We start from the raw sequence: 17,744 nt of genomic DNA, 5'->3' as shown, positions 1-17,744 counted from the left end.
AGTCACTTGATAAACAAAATAACAGTTGGACCCAAAGTATATTTTTAATATTGACTTTTTTTCTTACATTAACAGGATTTAATGTTTGATGCTTGGCAATGCAACAGAAAAGAGGACAAAGTACAATTTAGACAGAAATACAATGGGACAGTGTGCTACCATTTGAAGGATCATTTCATTTAAAATAAAACCGTGGCTCAGAGCTGTGTAAACTGCAGGGAATTTAAATCAAAAAGGTTAACGTCAAGACATGGAGGGACTCGAAGCATGTAAAAAATTTTATCCCAACAAATTAACAAGAAACCTATCACCCAGATCCTAAAACGTTGACCTAGCCTAATCATTTCTATTAGTTACGTAAAATATTAAAGATTATAATGTTTATATGAACAGCATTTTTATTTTTAAATTGTGACAAAGTTGAAAGTATATAGTGCATCTTACCAACTGAAATATTCCTGATAGACAGTTTGATTAATTGCAGATTCTTTTATTAACTTTATAGATACATTTTAAAAACAACAGTAGCAAAGAAAAGACAATAAAGCAAGAAAATGTTTTAAACTTTATTCACTAACACACTAAGTGCTCCCATTACAGAGTAAAATCGCTTTTTTACTGTAATGTTTTTTTAGTTTTGTTTTTGTTTTTTTTTGGAGTTTAACAAAGTAGAAAGAATACAGAGTTTATGTTCTACAAGGTGTACACCAGAAACAAAAAAAAAAAAAAAAAAAAAAAAAAATGGGGGAGAAAAGAAAAGGTTATGTGCAAGTTCCTGAACCCAACCCATACAGAAGCCAGAGAGGCAAAGGGATGTTCCCACTGGGCCTATGGGAGAGCAGGAGTTCAGTAAGTGGACCAACTCACTCGGAGACCTTGGCCAAAAAGAGCGCTTTACGTTACATTTAAAGGTGACATCAAGCCAAGGCAGTGAATTGAAACAATTAAGTGAACATAACTGATTTCTCTCCTTTGTACTCCTTTTTTTGGCATCAGTCAGTATTTTACTTCAGAATACAAAGCAAGATGGTGCTGCCCACAGAAGAATCATGAGGACAGGAACAGAGACTGGTGTGAAGATGATTCAGAGGGAGGGAGTGACGAGTGGTGTACGGATAAATTTATACACTCAAGCTGTGCGTTACAACAACCAGGTCAAATAAGTTACAGCCAAAAATTCACATGCTCCCCGTAATCCTAAACTTAACCAGCCTGACTGATTCATACCTTAGAGAGCTCGTCCAATAGGGAAAGAGGGGTGTTTGAGATATAATACTTATAGGATTTAATAACTGATTTAGAAAAGAAAAAGAATAGTTTTTTCTTTGGGCTCTCCAAGCATACTGATACTCCCCCAACCCCAGTGGGCCGCCCTCTCCCGCCTCTGACCGGTCCCCTTCCCTACCCCAACAACCCTCTCAGCGGATGGTGTATCTGACATAGGGGACCTCTACATCCTCTTCTGTCTCGTCGTTGCAGCAGAGCTCGAAAACTAGTGCTTTAACATGCTTCCCCAGCTTCTTCTTGGACACCTTAGTCACGATCTCAGTCATCCTATGAAAAAAAAATAAAACAGACAATCATTTTCTTCAATTCAATACGCCTCACTGTCAGCTGATTAAGGAGTAAATCTTTGAAGATTAAAAAAAAAAAAACTCACGGCAGGTCCAGCCGTTCTTTCAGCTTGGCTGCAGGCATGAAGAAAGAGTAGAGCATGGAAACTCCCTGAGAGAGCATAGTGATCTCCAGTTTGTGTTCATTCTGAGGAAGCAACAGAGCATCAATCATGAGTACACAAGGTCTAAGACAGCTTGATTCTCCAAGGGATGTACAGACACAAATAATGCATGGCAAAACAGCAAATAATATTACTATTGTTCCCTGTGACATTCAACTTTAATACATTATTTTTAATTCATACAATTTTATGAGGATGGAAATGCATTAAATATGCATGGTAGACCAATAATTAATTTTAAAAATCAAGAATTATGTTTTTGTTTTTTAAAGCTGTCAAATTGTCTAATGCAATTAATTTGGCAGATTTAATAATTCAACACATTATTGAAATTCTTTTGAAAGTTTGATCAGATCTGCTAACACTACAAATGACTTGCAAAGAAGAAGAAGAAGAAAAAAAAAAAAAAAAAAACAGGCTGTGTAACACTTTCATGTAAGCAGAAATTGCTGAACTCCAGCACATGTATGTTTTCATCTCATCAGCGCTTGTTCTGCCATCCGTCAGCACATGCGCAGGGTTGCCAGATTGCACAGATTAAGAAAAAACACTGGGCAGAAAGTGTATCCTTAAAAGAGAAAGCTGTTTTAGGGACTTTATTTCTTCACTTCTGGCAACCACAAGCATGAACGCTAGTGAAGATTTGTTAGCAATGCAAGATAACGCACATGCCAAATTAAAAACATTTTCAGGATAAAGAATCGGGCCAATATTGTGATTGTTTTTAATTTATGGAGAACGATGGATATTGTTATTGAAATAAAAATAAAAATTGCGCAGCATAAATTGATTTATTTTTTTAAACAAAGTGCTGTAAAACAGACCTTTAATAATGTATAAATTATAAAAAGCAACAAACATCTTGATTGTATGATATTTTTCCAATACATTAGATAATCACGATGACTCCTAAGAAATAGATTTTACTCTACAATAGCAATATACTTCTTTCTTAACTTCAGGTTCAAGTGATTATTTTGGTAGGTTTGCTGTGAAGAGTTAAGAGTACTGTTAATAAAAACAATTTTATTAGAAAATTACTGCTTATGATGTTGACCAGTCGTTTCAAATAAATGTAATTCAATCATCCAGCTGTAGGCAGGAGTTTTCTAAAGGAGCATGGACTATTTTACACAATTACATGACTTCAGAAAATGTTCATATTCATTTTTGGAATGCAAGATATTTTTGTTTTCTTTGCACACAAAATTATTTGTAACTTGAGAAACTTAAGGTTAAACACTATTTTAACAAAATGTCCTTAGTAGCATTAATCCAATACTCAGGATTGGTATTGAGTTTGAAGGCTCTTCATTATTTCTTTAAACTATATTTGTGCAACTAAACCAATCAGAATGTTTTACGAAATATTTAACTTTTAAATTTCATGACTGAAACACTTACAGTCATTTAATTTATCTGCAGAGCACTAAAATAATCTTCACTGTACACCGCTAGTTTCTTAAAACACATCAAACATGAGCATCAAGTATTACCTTGAAATAGTCCAAGAACTGTCGGAGTGTCATTTCTTCGCCATTGGACTGAATGCCCTTCACCTCAAAGCGGTCCCAAAGCGTCCAATCAATCTCATAGTACTGTTACAGAAAGCAAGAGTCAAGAGAGCTCATTCATTTTCAACGGGACACCAGCTCTGCTGCTGTAATGAACAATGCTGTTGGTTACCTTGTGCTTTGGAGCAGCTATGGGCTCAGAGAAGGCGAAGAAAGGCAAAGCAAGGTTCATGAAGCCGTTCTTGTAGGACTCAAGCTTCTTGTGCTCCTGAACGATCTTCAGCAGCTCCAGACACACCAGACCCACCACGGCAGCTGTCGTTGTGGCGATTGCTGGAATGATTTTTCCAGCAATGAGTTTGCTCTGAAAGAAGACAAAGAAAGGTGAGGACCTGCGATGGTGGGATTTGACTCCCAAGGGTTAAGAAACCATTTCACTGGCCCTCTCACCTTGTGTCTATCTGCAGGTGGAATGTCGTAGTTCTCTGCTCTTAGATTAGAAGCTGCTACAATGAAGTCCATGTGAAAGTTTGCGTCATCGTCCTGAGGAGGAGAATTTAATTAGCATTTCGACAGCGGGTCAAATATTCTAAAGGACAGGAAATTGGGGTCGAGTTATAAGTGGTACCTTTTCAAAGTCAATGGGACAGAGCTTGAATTGAGAAGATGCTTCTGTAGAAGGCAACAGTGTCTTCAGTTCTTCAAGCCTAGAGTCATCTGAAATCAAGACCAATAGTAAAATAAGCAATAATGGGACAGTAAAAACTAGCATTTTCTTTAACATCCAGTTTCCTTTGTTCTGGATTCATTGTCCTCAGCAACTGTTTAAATTCAAGTCCACCAAAAATGTTCTCCACCACTTTTCTTACCGATTGATGCATTGGCACTCTGCAGCTCCTGATCAGACACGTGGATCTTGACTCCTGATTTAGGTATGAACTCAGGCACTTTAATATCCTGCAGCAGCTTAGTCAGAGCAGAACGGTCAGTGGAGCCTGGCAGGCCATATGACTGAGCAAGCAAGTTAGCCGCTGCCATAATGTAGTCCATGTGAAGGTCCTAGCAATTATAATATCATCAAAGATCAATAATTTTTAAGACATGAAATTTCAAAACCAAGTCTTGTCTTTTGTCAGTGAATACTCACATTGTTAGTGCTGAATTCTAATGGATGGGGACATCTTTTTGGACCTGACCAGAATGGCGCCCCAGAACTTGTAAGCTAGACAGAAAGAGCAGGAAGACATTAAACTAAATGTTCGTTACAGTTGGCATGAAATGTAAATTCACTATTTTCTAAATGCATTTTATAGATTTTTTTTATTCATGTGTAACCAATTTCATAACTTGATATTCCAGTAAAGAGACTTTCTCCAGTCTTTGCTTAAAAATCACACTCTGTTCTTACAAAGTGACAGTTCATCTAAATGGAGATCTGTCTCCATTCATTTAATGGATAAAAACTCCACAAAATACATTTTTACTTTAACATTTTACTTTTAAACTAATAAAAGATTTTGCCAACAAGCTTAAAAAAATTCTTGAAATCTTTTTTTTTTCTTCTTCATTATGGTCTCAAGCCAGTTGTGTAACCTTGACAAATTTTGACTGTATGCCTCAAAACTGAATTCAGAAATTAAAAAATAAAAAACACTCCTAATGCATTGAAGTAATGCATTTTCAAAAACATTTATATAACCCTCTTCTGCTCCTTGCATAGCAGTCAAAAATGACCATTTATAGCAGTAAATTATATAACATTTTACAATAAGGCTCATTAGTTAACATGTACTAAGAACAAACAATACTTCTACTGCATTTATTAATCTTGGTGTTCATTTTAGCATTTACTAATGCATTATTAAAAACGCAAGTTATGTTTGTTAAATTAGTTAATGCAGTGTGAACTCACACGAACAAACAATGAACAACTGTTTTTCTTTTTTAAACTAACAGTGTATTAGATTAAAGTTAACAAATGACACCTTATTGTAAAGTGTTTATATACACTTTTTATCTAAAAAAAAAAATGAGCAGGTTACGATTTCCTGTTAGATACAAAAAAGTGTCATGACATTGTTTTATAATCAGAACCTTAAAGGGTTCAAGCCCACTGATACCAAGTAACAGGAGAAGAGACGGGCCTCACCTGGTCTGGAGGGAAATTGTGCAGTAGCTGACGGATGTTGTTGTTATATTGACACTGCCAGTGGTTGCGGGCCCAGGCTACACAGTCTTCCCAGCTGCGTGGGTAATCTGTCACCAGGCTCTTGTATACGGCCTCCACCACCTCCAACGGCTGAGCTCCAGGGAGCTTCAGTGTGCGCTCCATAAACTTTGAGTCTCTGGGGAGGAATGAAAACATTACATTTTAAAAAGGCTGACCGCACCATGCGTGGCAAGTTTACAGGTCGTTTAGGGTGACAGGAACTTACGTCAGATACTGCAAGGCGTTTTCAGCAGGCTGTTTGAAAAGTCCTTCAAACTCGTCACGAGCCCACTAAGAAAACAAGTGGGTAAACAGTCAGTTTAGTTGCACCCAAATCACCAGTCACATCACGGTAAAGAAAAGACGGTAAAGAAAAAAAGTCACCTGAAGGGTGTGTTCGATTGCATTAGGGAAGTTTTTGAGAGTGCAGATAGGAATAGACTTCTCTGGAGGATCCTGGCTGGAGCTGTACGACTCTGTGAGAAAGGGAATGACCACCTGTACGTTCCCTTTGGTGCCGAGAGTACCAGACTCCAGCAATGGCTTACGGTAGTACACACACCTCCGGTCCATATACATACCTGGAAAAAAGCAAAGCATGCAGAGTTGATTTCTCACATACAGTTTCTTTGAACGTTACATTTTGAAGAGACCTGCATGACCAGCCACTTCGCCTTCTAAAACTTTTACTTACGGGCATCTACATTGTCAAGAGCATTTGCCACTCCATCAAGGCTTTCAAAGAAGTCGTCGTCATAGACCTTCTCAGTGTCAGGTCCTACGCGGTTCTGATGGCCCGTGATGCGGACCGATGGGTTCATCTGCTTCACGGCTGCAGCGGCGGTCTCGCTCTTCATCTTCTGCTCAGAGGAACAAAATCATCAGCAACTATTAAAAAAAAAAAAAAAAAAGGACATGACAAAATTCCTTCCTCCTTCAGTGTGTGTCAGTCAATCTCACCGTAACGTCCCAAGGCCTAAAGAGGAACTGTCGATTGAGATTAGACTTCTCTATGGTGTCCATGTCAGTAACTATGACCTCTCCGTCACCGCTGGCCAAGCCCATCATAGCGAAGTTTTTCAGCAGCTCACAACCAATAGCTCCAGCGCCAACCTGAACACAGGAAACAAGTCACTAAAATTAACAGACAAAATCAGTGTTACATTAGTACAGTTCATCAACTATTACTACTTTTTAGAATTCTGAATTAGCTTTACTTTTGTTTAAATTTGGTAATTTTATACATTTGTCTTCATTTGTTTAAAACATTTATAAATATCTAATCTATTCAATACTTCAACATACACTTATTACAGTATGCTGGAAAGGGAACATCACATTTTTATTGAATTTTTTTAATCTAATAGTATTTTACTTCAGTTAAAAGGGTCTATAATAAATTTATATTAGAATAAACCTGGATTAAAAGGCTAAACAATCTTGGTTGGAACAGTTAATACTTGCGGCATTAACTTGCCTTTTAAAAAAATATGATTCAAAGAAGCATTGTTTGATTGGCTCATTATAATTTCAATGGAAAAAGCAAGCATTGTGCAACTGCATAATTGGCATGGCGTAATCATCCCCCATTTTGATAAATGGCCAGTTTCAGCTCCTCACCAGAAAATATCGCTGTTTGGCTAACAGCTCCTGCAGCTTGGACCCAAAAACAGCAATCTGGCCATCATAGCGGCAGTTCCTCTACAGAAAACAGATGAATAAATTATTATTTGCGATCAAACAGCACTCTTTTGAGTGAGATTCATGTAGCTTGGCTAGCATCAAACAAATATTAAAACACACAGACAATGGTACTAAGAGAACTCACAGGAGCACACTCTTCCTCGGTCAGAACGGTATCCTCAGCTTCAGTTAAGCACTCCACGGCATCAAAATACAGCCACTGCATGATGGGCATAAACTTCCCTGTGCAAGCCTGAAGAAAAAGAAAATGCAATATATAAAGTCCATGAAAAAAGGTATCTCCTCATACATCTCCCTGATTTTAAACTCAAAGGAAATGATGGGACACTGTATTACCTTCATAACCTCCTGGGCAGCAAGCCCACCAATAAAGGCATTGATGGGTGCCAGATCTCCAGCAGCCACACAGGACAGTTTTTTGATTATTGCCTGGTCCAGCTGCTCTTGCTTGGCAGACCCGGTCTGTGCAGAATTTGCCTCTTCAGCCAGAGCCACAAGCTCGTCCGCATCAGACTGCAGCAGGACGGAGAGAGAAAGAGATCACTGCTGAGTCATTGAGACTGATGTCCACAGCTCAGCATTCATATGCCATTAAACAAAACACTGTGTAATGGCTGGGGCATTACATTTCTTGGCCAGAAAAGGCTTGGAAGTGGATTATGACAACTAGCAAAAGTGCTCACCTGATTCCAGGGCTTCGGTAGACGACTATGCTTCTTCTCAAATGCATGCAGTGCCTGAAAGCCCATGTGCAGTTGGCCTGGACGATCAAATTTGGCAAAATCAGTCAGCATGAACTCTGGTTCGGCCAAGGAGGAGGACAGGGATTTCTGATCGAAGAAAGAAGAGTGCATATGTAATCCACTTTACACGAGTTCTATAATTTTAGCCTCAGCATGGGCATCAACTTACGAAGGCAACTTTCTTGGGCATCTTCACTTGTGTGACAATACCACCTCTCACATAGTCGGAGAATGAGCTGGTGTCACAGATACTGAAGGTGTAAGGACCTGACGGAAGAGGACATCACGGTCACAAAACAGCATACAGACTGACCTTCAAACAGTGTACAGTTATCAGTAACAAATTCTGTGCTTGGGCCTCTGAGAAAAGAAACCTATTTCCATCTCCTTGTACCTTTAGGACAGAAGTAGTTGACTAAAGTGATCAGTAACTGAAGTGACAGACATTTGTTCCCCTGTGCTGATCCAGTTACATGTTAAAAAGTAGGTTGACATTGCAGTAAAACCTGTCAAACAGTCATAAACCAAACCATAAATAGTCAAATGTTCCAGACATCGGAAACGGTTGTAAATTTGCCATACGACAAGGAAGACGATAGAGGAAAGGTCTGTAAGTAAATTTTATTGTATTTCTTTTAAAAATTAATACTTTATTATTTTGCTAATTGACACTGCACGTTTACAAAGCCTTCAGCGAAATTCTAAAAAGGCCTGAAAATTCTTAATCCAGGGCTCTAGAGTGCGACCTAATTTCTTAATTGTGCGACAAAAAAAAAACCTGCGGTGCGACCTGCTGCTCGGAGGGGGTCTCTGCAACGCTGAAAGTCTTCTACTTTTAAAATGTGATTACTAAACTAAAAGATCCTAAAATCTTAATGTCATGTACATTCCTATAATTTTTCTAGTGGCGTTGAATGCTAAAATACTTTGTTGGGGACAAATGAAATCAATAATCGTTTTTTAAACAATTAAAACTCTGAATTCTGAAACGTAATTACAATTATATTAATTTTTAGGGTCAAAAAAAAGGTTTAAAAATCACTGATCTAGCATGTTTTTATTATTATTACTTTTTAGGTTAGAAAACCTAAGATAACTCACCCAGTGTCTTGATTTCTATTGGTTCACAGCCATTGAGGTCTGTCATGCCCTGCACTTCTGTGAAAGTGACAAAATCTCCGCTCTCAAATCCATGCCGCGCTTCATCCAGACACGTAACCACACCAGCACTGTCCTTTAAAACAACACACACAGAGGAAGTGGTTCAACAAATAACAATGTGACAATTCGTTCATTCTGACTACAGTAAACAGGGTTTAACAAAGCATTTTAGGGTGTTTCTTTTTTTTTAGACATATTCTAGAAGTGCCATCTCAAACTTCAAGTTCTCCTGTTTATAAGCCTAGCTCATTTAACTTCAATTTTTCTTTTGAATTTTATGAAAAATGTGGGAGTTTTTTTATTTTGTGTGTTCATGTACTCAAACTCCAGAATTTTGGATTGTTTTTCTTTAGAAAGTTGCATTTTACACTTCCAAGCAAATTTTGTCTATTTATTTGTCTAATATTGTTATAAATTTCATTTTCAGGTCTGTTTAGTTAACTAACAATATAGACGTGAACAAAATGTTTTTTTAAGAAATGTTTTTAATCAGAGTGTGAATAAAAACAAACCCTTCAGCTAATAGCAAAATTTACTGCACAAATTGTCTTCTGCAACAAAAATACAGTGCAAATGATTAAAATAACCTACACACAAAATGAAAGAGGAATATACAAAGTGCAACATAGAATGTGAATGATCTTTATGAAATAAGTATTTTTACATAATATAACAGCTGAATAGATGATCCGATGACTGCACTCTGTATTAATGATTTTAATGGGACATCTCCTTGCAATGCAAATACCTAAATTCTATTGTTTCCTCCAATGTGTACTGCTGTTTGATCCTTTTAGTTATTAGTTTAAATGTCAAAGAACTCTGTTGTGTATTTTTCTGGGCTTTTTAAGAGAACGCTCTCATGTACTATTTTGTGTTTGTTTTTATGCACGCATGACATACTTTACTTTCACTCTGTGATTGTTCAAATTCTCACTGAAAAACCCTAAACAGTGGATCAAAAGGCTATGTTTATTAGCTGAATGTGGGACAGTTTGAACCAATCTGGGCACGGGGGTGGGACTAAGCATCAATAATCATTCCTGTTTGGAACAAAATGAATTCTTTTGACGAATCAACATTGTCAAAATGTGATGACGTAATCATATACGCTACGGAGTCTCTGAATATATGACATGTTTCTCATTTTCATTAAAAAGCTTCATGTCACTTTTTAAAGCATTCAGATAGGAATGTTCAAACGTTATTAAACATTTGAGAATAGCTATTTTTAGTTGCGGATGACTGTCTCAGTCTTTGAGGGTTAAAAGATATGATCACACAGTACAATCTGGCCAAGTACAGTTGACTGTTTTTACCTTTGTGATCATTGAGATCATGGCGCTCAGTGGCTGCTCTCCATTGGTGTCAAACACCATCATTTCTTCCCCAAAATCACAAAATAGTTGCCTATTGAAATACAGAAAGTAAATGAGACAAACAGTACCAAAAACATTAGTAACTCAACACAAAAGAAAGGCATTATACCCAAACAGGCCACGTGTGTCTGCCACGATCAACTTAATGCCATTGCTATGGCAGATGTCACCGATGCGTGTCTGCTCATCGAGGCTGGCGGTGGTGAGCACAACAACCTGGTCAAACACACAAACATCTGTTAGCAGAGACTTTTGAATGCATTAAACCAACCAATACAACGTTCTAAATGTATGTGGGAATTCAGTCCATGAGTTGAGCTTATGGATGTAGTCCAGCCATTAAGGGCAGTACCTGAAACTTGGTCAGGTATTCATTGGTGAGGGCGCCAGTGTAGGAAGTTACAGGCACATAGCTGTTGAGCTCTGCCAGTCGAGGCTGACTGACATCTGCACGGTTCTTCCCAAGATCCTCCTCACGCAGGTAAAACTAAGACACACACACACACACAAAAAAAAAACATGATTATTGTTATTACTACAAATAATATTAACATAACCACATTTTTCTCTGCCTTTTTTTATCCAAGGAATATTGTTATATAATGTCTTAATTTATGTACGCTGCTCTTCAAAATCTTGTGGCCGGTAGTATTTTTAATATTTCTGAAAGAAACCTCCTGAGCTCAACAAATCTGCATTTATTGAACCAGCAGTTTAATTAAGAACAAGTTTTTATTTACTGTAACGACCTGGCATCTCAGATAGTGACAGTGAGATATTACTACAAATATTTTGAAGCACAATTGTTTCCAAAGCTGAAATTTCTGCATGATTACTCCAGTCTTTAATGTCATATGATGCTTTAGAAAATCTTGTTGATTTAGTGCTTGAGCAACATTTATCATGTCAGAAACATCTGTCTAACCATTATCAATTTTACTCAGGATTCTTTAAATAACGGAAAGCGTTTATTTGGAACCGAAATCTTTGGCAACATTATTTTTACTTTACCGAGCCATTTGAAGAGCAATGTAAATTAACAGCTGTTTGAGCCACCAAATGTGGATTTTGGACTATGCTCCTGTTTTGGTTATTTTACAGCACCTTTAACAGCAATAGCTGCGTTCTGCATCCACACACTTATGGTTATGACTCACGGCCACCCACTGACCTGTGAAGAAAGGTCCTTCCACTCAGCCACATCCTGGTCATGCAGGGTGACGCTCTTGACTCCGCCCAGAATGACATTCTTGGCTATCTCAACACCCAAACCTCGCAGCCCTGAGATCAGAACATTGGAGCTCTGCATGCGCTTCATAGCATCATGACCCAATACGTACCTGAGAGACACACACACTAAATTTAACTACTATTCATGTGACCTCTTATTTGCCCAGAAAGAACCCTCTAAGGATGCATCAAACTGCAATGAAAAGCTAAACTCACAGCTGTCTGGAGTACAAGCCCTCGTCGATCTCAGCATCATTTCCATTCTTAGCCATGCCCTGCAGAGACCAAAACCACAGTTAACGGACTATAAATAGACAAGCATACCTTATGAAACTGGCTGCCTTTCAAAAACCGAGCAGAGTAAAGAATGAAGATTATATTCACAAAATACATGAGTGCACATACCGGTTGAGATTATCTAGATGTTCCAGTTATATGCAAACAAATTAGTTCTGAAAAGCTTGACTTGAACCTACGTTAGCTGGTGTGTGTGACAGTTCGGTTCTGACAGAGTTAGAGGAGGAGCAGTGGGATCCCGTCTTCGTCTCTGATCCTGACACGCGACGCTTCTTGGACAGCGGCGAGCTGGACATCTAGAAAAGATGAAAGAACTCAACCTCTGTATTTTTCTTAAGTGAATATTATGAGTTTGAAGTAGGGATGCATCGATCGGTATTTGGTCTGATAGTCATTTTCTATGGATATGACGGGTATTGATTAGGAAAAAAAAACAAATAAAATGTGCTGGTTTCTGATTGGATCGGTATGGGCAGATACTCAATTTTTTCGCATCGGCTCTGAAAAAAATTGTATTGTTGCATCCATAGTTTGGAGTGCATAAAGACTAATACATAAACATTGCAGATCATGTCAAGACTACATAAAAAAAAAAAAAAAAAGAATTTTACATGTCACTTAGTTTTGGTGGAATGAGTTTTTCCCCAAATGAAACAAACCAATTATCATCTTAGTGGAGGCTTAAAAGCATTTTCAGGCTATTTGCTCTAGGACTTGGCAAAAGCTCATGTGTTATTTTCACAAACAAGCAGAAAGCAGTGGTGCAAATGAACAATAATAGCAACATCCAGATGGTTTGAATACATTATTTAACGTGCAAGCACCTGCACAAAAATAGCTCTACTAATTGTACTTAATTCATTATTGAACAAAGACGCTTTTAAATCTTTGTATAAAGCCAAGTTAGCCAACATGGAACAAGAGAGCACAAATGTGTTTTTGTTTTTATATTGCATCTGTGTAGAACAATATGAAATGTGCATTCAGAAGAATGTTGTAATATGGCCTCATATACATAAATGATTATTTCAGCACTGGACAGTTCCTTTAAGAGTCTAAAAAAAAAAAAAAATCAATTGTACCAGCAAAGCAGTGAAGTCAGCATCATTCTAAAGGACACAAAGAAATTCTAGTCTACAAAACCAGGGCTGGTTATTATTAGCCCTATCATACTTTTCAAATAATTGCGTTTAAATTGTATTTCACTTTAAAAAAAAAAAAAAAAAAAAAAAAAAAGGTTAAATGAACGGGAGAGCATCAAGCTCCACTCTGACCACTTACACGTGGAATCAAAACAAAAGGTTTGTCTTTCGACAACACAAGGAGAGGCTGATTTCTGCCGCAAGATGAAGCGCTTCGGCTATAAATAGCTCGCGGACAGAAGCGTTGTGTTTATGGTGAACGGCCCGTGCATTTACAGGCTCACCCATTCTGCCTTAACAAAACCGCTGATTCATTAAAACAAAACTGCAGTGAAAGTCACATCCCAGGACCGGTTCCGTGCAGCGTTTCCACAACACAAACTCTTACGATGGAACAGGGACGAATGGGTAACCATGTTGAGACGCGGACTTTACGACATCCACTAAAATATGGCGTAAGAAACGGCAGGTAGACAACTTGCTTTCCTGAAACGAAACTTTATTACGATCTTTAGACTTCAACGGCCCTGAAACGGAGCGTAGATTCTAGAACGACTACAGTCTCGCGAGCGGAAATTCCGCATACAATCGTGCCGTTCTAAACAGAACTATCGGCGTTTCATGGAGAACGTTTCCTCTCTCTCTGTTGTTCTAAACCTGCATGGCGACTCCTGTCTACATAAAGAGCTGTCAGGCAGAAAACGACAGCCTCATTCACCGTTCACTTTCATTTTTTCCATACAATGACCGAGGCTGTCATTCTGCCTGACAACAACTTTTTTGTTCCACGAAATAAAGTCAGCAAGTCATACACGTTTAGCACAAAACGAGCGAATTTTAATCAGTTTAATAAAACCATAAAAAATGTCCGCTATCTTACAGATGGCTAAGTGAACTTAAACCGAACGAGAAGATTGAGGTGCCCACCCTCTGATTTGACTCACGCGGAACGGAAAGATGAATAAATCTGTGCGTGACATAAGCAAAAAAAAAATACAAAACATACACGCTCCATTATTTCGAAGATAAACGGTTACACCTGCTTTGTACATTTTACATATTCACTTCCGTTTCGACGAGACACACACACACAAAAAAAAATCATCCGCAGTACGTCAAGACACCAAATGTTAAATTAAACACGCGAAGCAGGTCGCGTAACGCTAATCAGATTTGACAAATTTAAACGGATGATCACTTAGCAGGGAGCACGAGGGGATTCTTAGACAACTAGCTTGCTAGCCTGCTACATGCTTTGTAATAGTTGGTGCAGGCAGTTCGCCGAGGCTGAGGCCTAACTCACTACAGTCCCAAGTTCGCACGCTAACCAGTGAATGAAAGAACTCGGCGCCCGTGCAAACGCGCCGATCCGGTCCGCGCCGATCCGCCAGCGCGTGATTACGCGAGCCCGGGGCGGGTAAACGCGACGTATAAAACGCCATCCGAGCGGACAGCTGCTTGGCGCAGAATGCAACGGCTCGCCTCTTACCAATAATCCTTCTCAGTCCACTCTCAGTGTCAGCAAACCGCTCCTCGTGTGAAACTAACTTAGATGGTGCGGATTGCAGGCTGATGTAGATGCGAGGAGAAAACGGACGGCAACAGCACGAACAGCGCTGGGCGAGATGCTGCGAGTAAAGCCCCTTCACTATCCTGCCGAGTCACTGTGTCGTTCGGTCTGCTGCCTGCCCGTATCGCGTTTCTGGTTTTGTTTCAGCGGACGGAACAAAACCAAAATGGCAGCTTTGGCACAGGGGCGGAGCTGCTCGGATAAAGAGGAACAGGAAAAGGTGGTCTGGCCAGCGCTGCTGCAATCCTCCGCCGTCGCTCATTGGCTGCCCTGCCTATGACTTTACGGAAAGCCCGCCCACTTCTGCATATGCCGGGACTTCAGGCTTCTGTAATTGATATTCAGTTGTGCATACTGAACTGAACCACGTTATCTATTGTCATGAGGCAGTGGGTAAAGAACTGAAGCCATGCTGTAGAATAGTTTGCCAGCAGTTCATATAATTTTATTCCTCCTCATGACACTCCATACTTGCATGACGGTTTTTTTGTGCAAAATAAAAAATATATATATATTTTTTTAAAACAGTGTTTATCAATGACACCAAAACTTTTTGGATTACCATGTTTCTGAAAAATATCTTTTATGTTTATAAAAGGGCAAACCTTTTTGGATCAATGTGAAGAGTGATTTTTTTTTTATTTATTCTGTGAGCAGTTTCACGTTACAGACGAGATACAAATGATACCGAAAATAAATGCAAGGTTTTTAAGAAAAAACCTAGGTCCTAATAACAATATGCTTTCTGAAATGTCCCCGTCATATAAAAGCTATACTTTATAATCTTGTTGTGGGTGGAAAATATGTTGATGCATTCAATCTAAAAATGATATAAATATAAAAATATTGTCATGAGTGTCTTTCAGTGGCACTTCATGATACAGCAACGTAAAAAATATGATTTATTTACAATTAACAGCCAGATGAAAACAACACTGAATATTTATTACTGGTAAAAAGGATATTCTCCCGTCAGATCAGACGAGCAGCATTCTAGGGATCACAGTACTTTATGGCGTGCAAAACCTTTTTTCGCAATAAATAATACAAATAAATACATTTATTTAAGATTTAAGGCATGTCTGCAACAATGGCTATATTCATGGCAATCATGCATATCTGTACAATATTTGTCAGTGGCTGAATGGAGTTACTGAAGTTCTTATTTGATAATGTAACAGACCGTAATCATTTACCGAAACACTAAAGCCGATGCTGCACCTATTCACTTAACATGAACAAGAAGAAAGCCATACAACCTGCTAGTTGACAGCTGATTCTGTAAAGTAGGTCACAACTATTTTCCTACTTGACATCAACCATTTGGGTAAAATGTGCCACCCTTGCAGATGGGGATAAACAGTGGCATCATTTAAAATCATAACAAAACCAAAAAATAACAGCCTGCAGAAACACCGGACATGCATTCTTATGATGCATGCAAACAGCCACTGAAGAATAGCCCTCATTTATTCGCGCACAGCGGTTTACCTCCCCTAATGCAACAAACCATAGAAAAACCGTGCCTTTCAAAATCAATGACTGCTAAAATGAGGGGTTAGGCATGGGCTTTCTTGTAAATGAGAGGAATAAGCGTTGGGGGATGGGGTGATACTTGTGACAAAGGCCCAAGTGGGCCGCTTATTCTCGCATATGGTGCATACGAGAAGCAAACGTCCCCTGCGCGAGTTACCTTTACAGCAGGTACAAATAGTGTAAACAAGCCCCAACGCATCGCATCATTCTGCCGCTCGCGCACCTGCACTTGATAGTCAAAGCTTCACAGTCCGAGTGAGCCAGTTAGCTCGCTTCAAAACACCACCTCAAGACGAGTTTCACATAGCAAGTTGCATGCTTATCAAAGAGGGACCGCGGGGGTTTAAATAAGCTTCAGTTCGCGTTATAGCAAATCGATGCTAACAATGGTTACATAAACAGGTTGAGGTTTAACGATCAGTGATCTAAGCGGAGAAGCGAAGCAACGACCCGGTACCCCGCACGTTGACAAGTTCGCTCCGGTAACGTTATGCGGTCTATTTTTCCTTGGGCGAACCTCGAGATACTTTTAAAAGGCTGTAATCTGAGCAGTTGTGCAGATACGGGGGCAGTCAGATTATCTCGCTATCCTTTCAGGCTAGCTTTCAGGGAAACGATGCGAGGACGTTTTTGCGATAACGTTAGCTCGCGAAAACCAAGCTTGTTAGCTTAGCGCAACCTTCTTGCAAAGCGAGAAGGAAATCCGAAAAATAACCCGAACCATATGACGGGAAAACCAGCCAACTTTTCCGCAAGGATGAGTTGGTTTCTTTTATCCCCAGCTCGTGATGCGCGCATGGGGCGCATTGTCTCGCGCATGCCGTTAGCTGGTTGTTCCCGAAGTGGCCAGTTGAAATTTACGGGCAAATTGTTGCGCCCGACTAGCTGACTTCAGCGGTAAAAGCTTGGCTTTGGCTAGCCGTAACTGTGTTCTTGTGGAGACGTTAGCTAGTTAGCATTAGCTAGGCACATAAGTATGCAGAACTCACCACATCCGATATTACTTGGCCTCTCCACGGTACTGAATACAGAAATACCTCGCGGGCAAAAGATAAACAACAAAAAGGTCAAATCAAACCGTTTCTGTAACTTTATCCCTGGAAGTGGCGGGAGCTCCGTGACTTTCCAGTGTGAGGGGAGGCTGGACGGTTGCCTTGACCGGCTATTCCCTGCACCGTTAACAGTTCAGCAAGTATTCTTCAGTTCAGGAGCGTAGAACCAACATGTGCAGAGTTTGAGTTGAGACTGTGCCATTGTTCAAGATACAGGGAAACAACACAAATGTGTGTTTATATTAAACACTTATATACGGCAGATGCGTTGATGGTCAAATGCTAAATGTTTTTATTGTCATTTTGGAACAAATGTAATTGGGTAACGATGAAAAACCTTTCTATAGTTTGCCGAAACCATTATTTGACCATTGAGTTCCCCTCACCGAGTTACAAAGTAGACTCGCCCAAAGCTTGGGTTGCGCTACGCTCTGTGGGAGATGTAGTTTTTATGCGTAGAATTGTGCGT

The 17,744-nt window shown here is 39.2% G+C and overlaps 1 protein-coding gene across 3 annotated transcripts; it reads right to left on the bottom strand.

The window, feature by feature from the left end:
• Positions 1-553: 553 nt before the first annotated feature.
• On the bottom strand, positions 554-17,443 carry uba1 (ubiquitin-like modifier activating enzyme 1). 3 transcript variants are annotated; one of them, XM_043224690.1, is made up of 26 exons: positions 17,302-17,443; positions 12,155-12,271; positions 11,895-11,953; positions 11,620-11,788; positions 10,801-10,935; positions 10,558-10,664; positions 10,389-10,479; positions 9,010-9,142; positions 8,078-8,175; positions 7,849-7,995; positions 7,502-7,678; positions 7,290-7,397; positions 7,082-7,162; positions 6,422-6,574; positions 6,156-6,321; positions 5,846-6,042; positions 5,688-5,752; positions 5,402-5,597; positions 4,400-4,474; positions 4,122-4,311; positions 3,881-3,969; positions 3,703-3,795; positions 3,425-3,616; positions 3,235-3,336; positions 1,661-1,761; positions 554-1,554 (listed from the first exon to the last, which is right to left on the bottom strand). In XM_043224690.1, the coding sequence occupies exons 2-26, from the start codon at positions 12,269-12,271 to the stop codon at positions 1,419-1,421; spliced, it is 3,177 nt and encodes a 1,058-aa protein (XP_043080625.1). In that variant the 5' UTR covers positions 17,302-17,443; the 3' UTR covers positions 554-1,418. The 3 variants fall into 3 exon arrangements, with proteins under 3 accessions (XP_043080625.1, XP_043080624.1, XP_043080623.1); XM_043224689.1 differs by having other exon boundaries at positions 17,213-17,392; XM_043224688.1 differs by lacking the exon at positions 17,302-17,443 and adding an exon at positions 14,607-14,895.
• Between the last annotated feature and the right edge of the window lie 301 nt (positions 17,444-17,744).

The sequence above is a fragment of the Puntigrus tetrazona genome, chromosome 23 (assembly GCF_018831695.1).
Source record: "Puntigrus tetrazona isolate hp1 chromosome 23, ASM1883169v1, whole genome shotgun sequence".
In the NCBI taxonomy this organism is placed as follows: domain Eukaryota; kingdom Metazoa; phylum Chordata; class Actinopteri; order Cypriniformes; family Cyprinidae; genus Puntigrus; species Puntigrus tetrazona.
Note: the sequence above shows the minus strand (reverse complement) of the source record. Positions and strands in the feature narration are given on the sequence as shown.

Excerpts from the sequence above, each read along its gene's own strand:
- uba1 (XM_043224690.1), bottom strand. The coding sequence starts at position 12,271 with ATGTCCAGCTCGCCGCTGTCCAAGAAGCGTCGCGTGTCAGGATCAGAG. Across the intron at positions 3,796-3,880 it reads GTCCCATTGACTTTGAAAAG|GACGATGACGCAAACTTTCA; the intron begins GTACCACTTATA and ends TCTCCTCCTCAG. Across the intron at positions 3,337-3,424 it reads TAGCTGCTCCAAAGCACAAG|TACTATGAGATTGATTGGAC; the intron begins GTAACCAACAGC and ends TTTCTGTAACAG.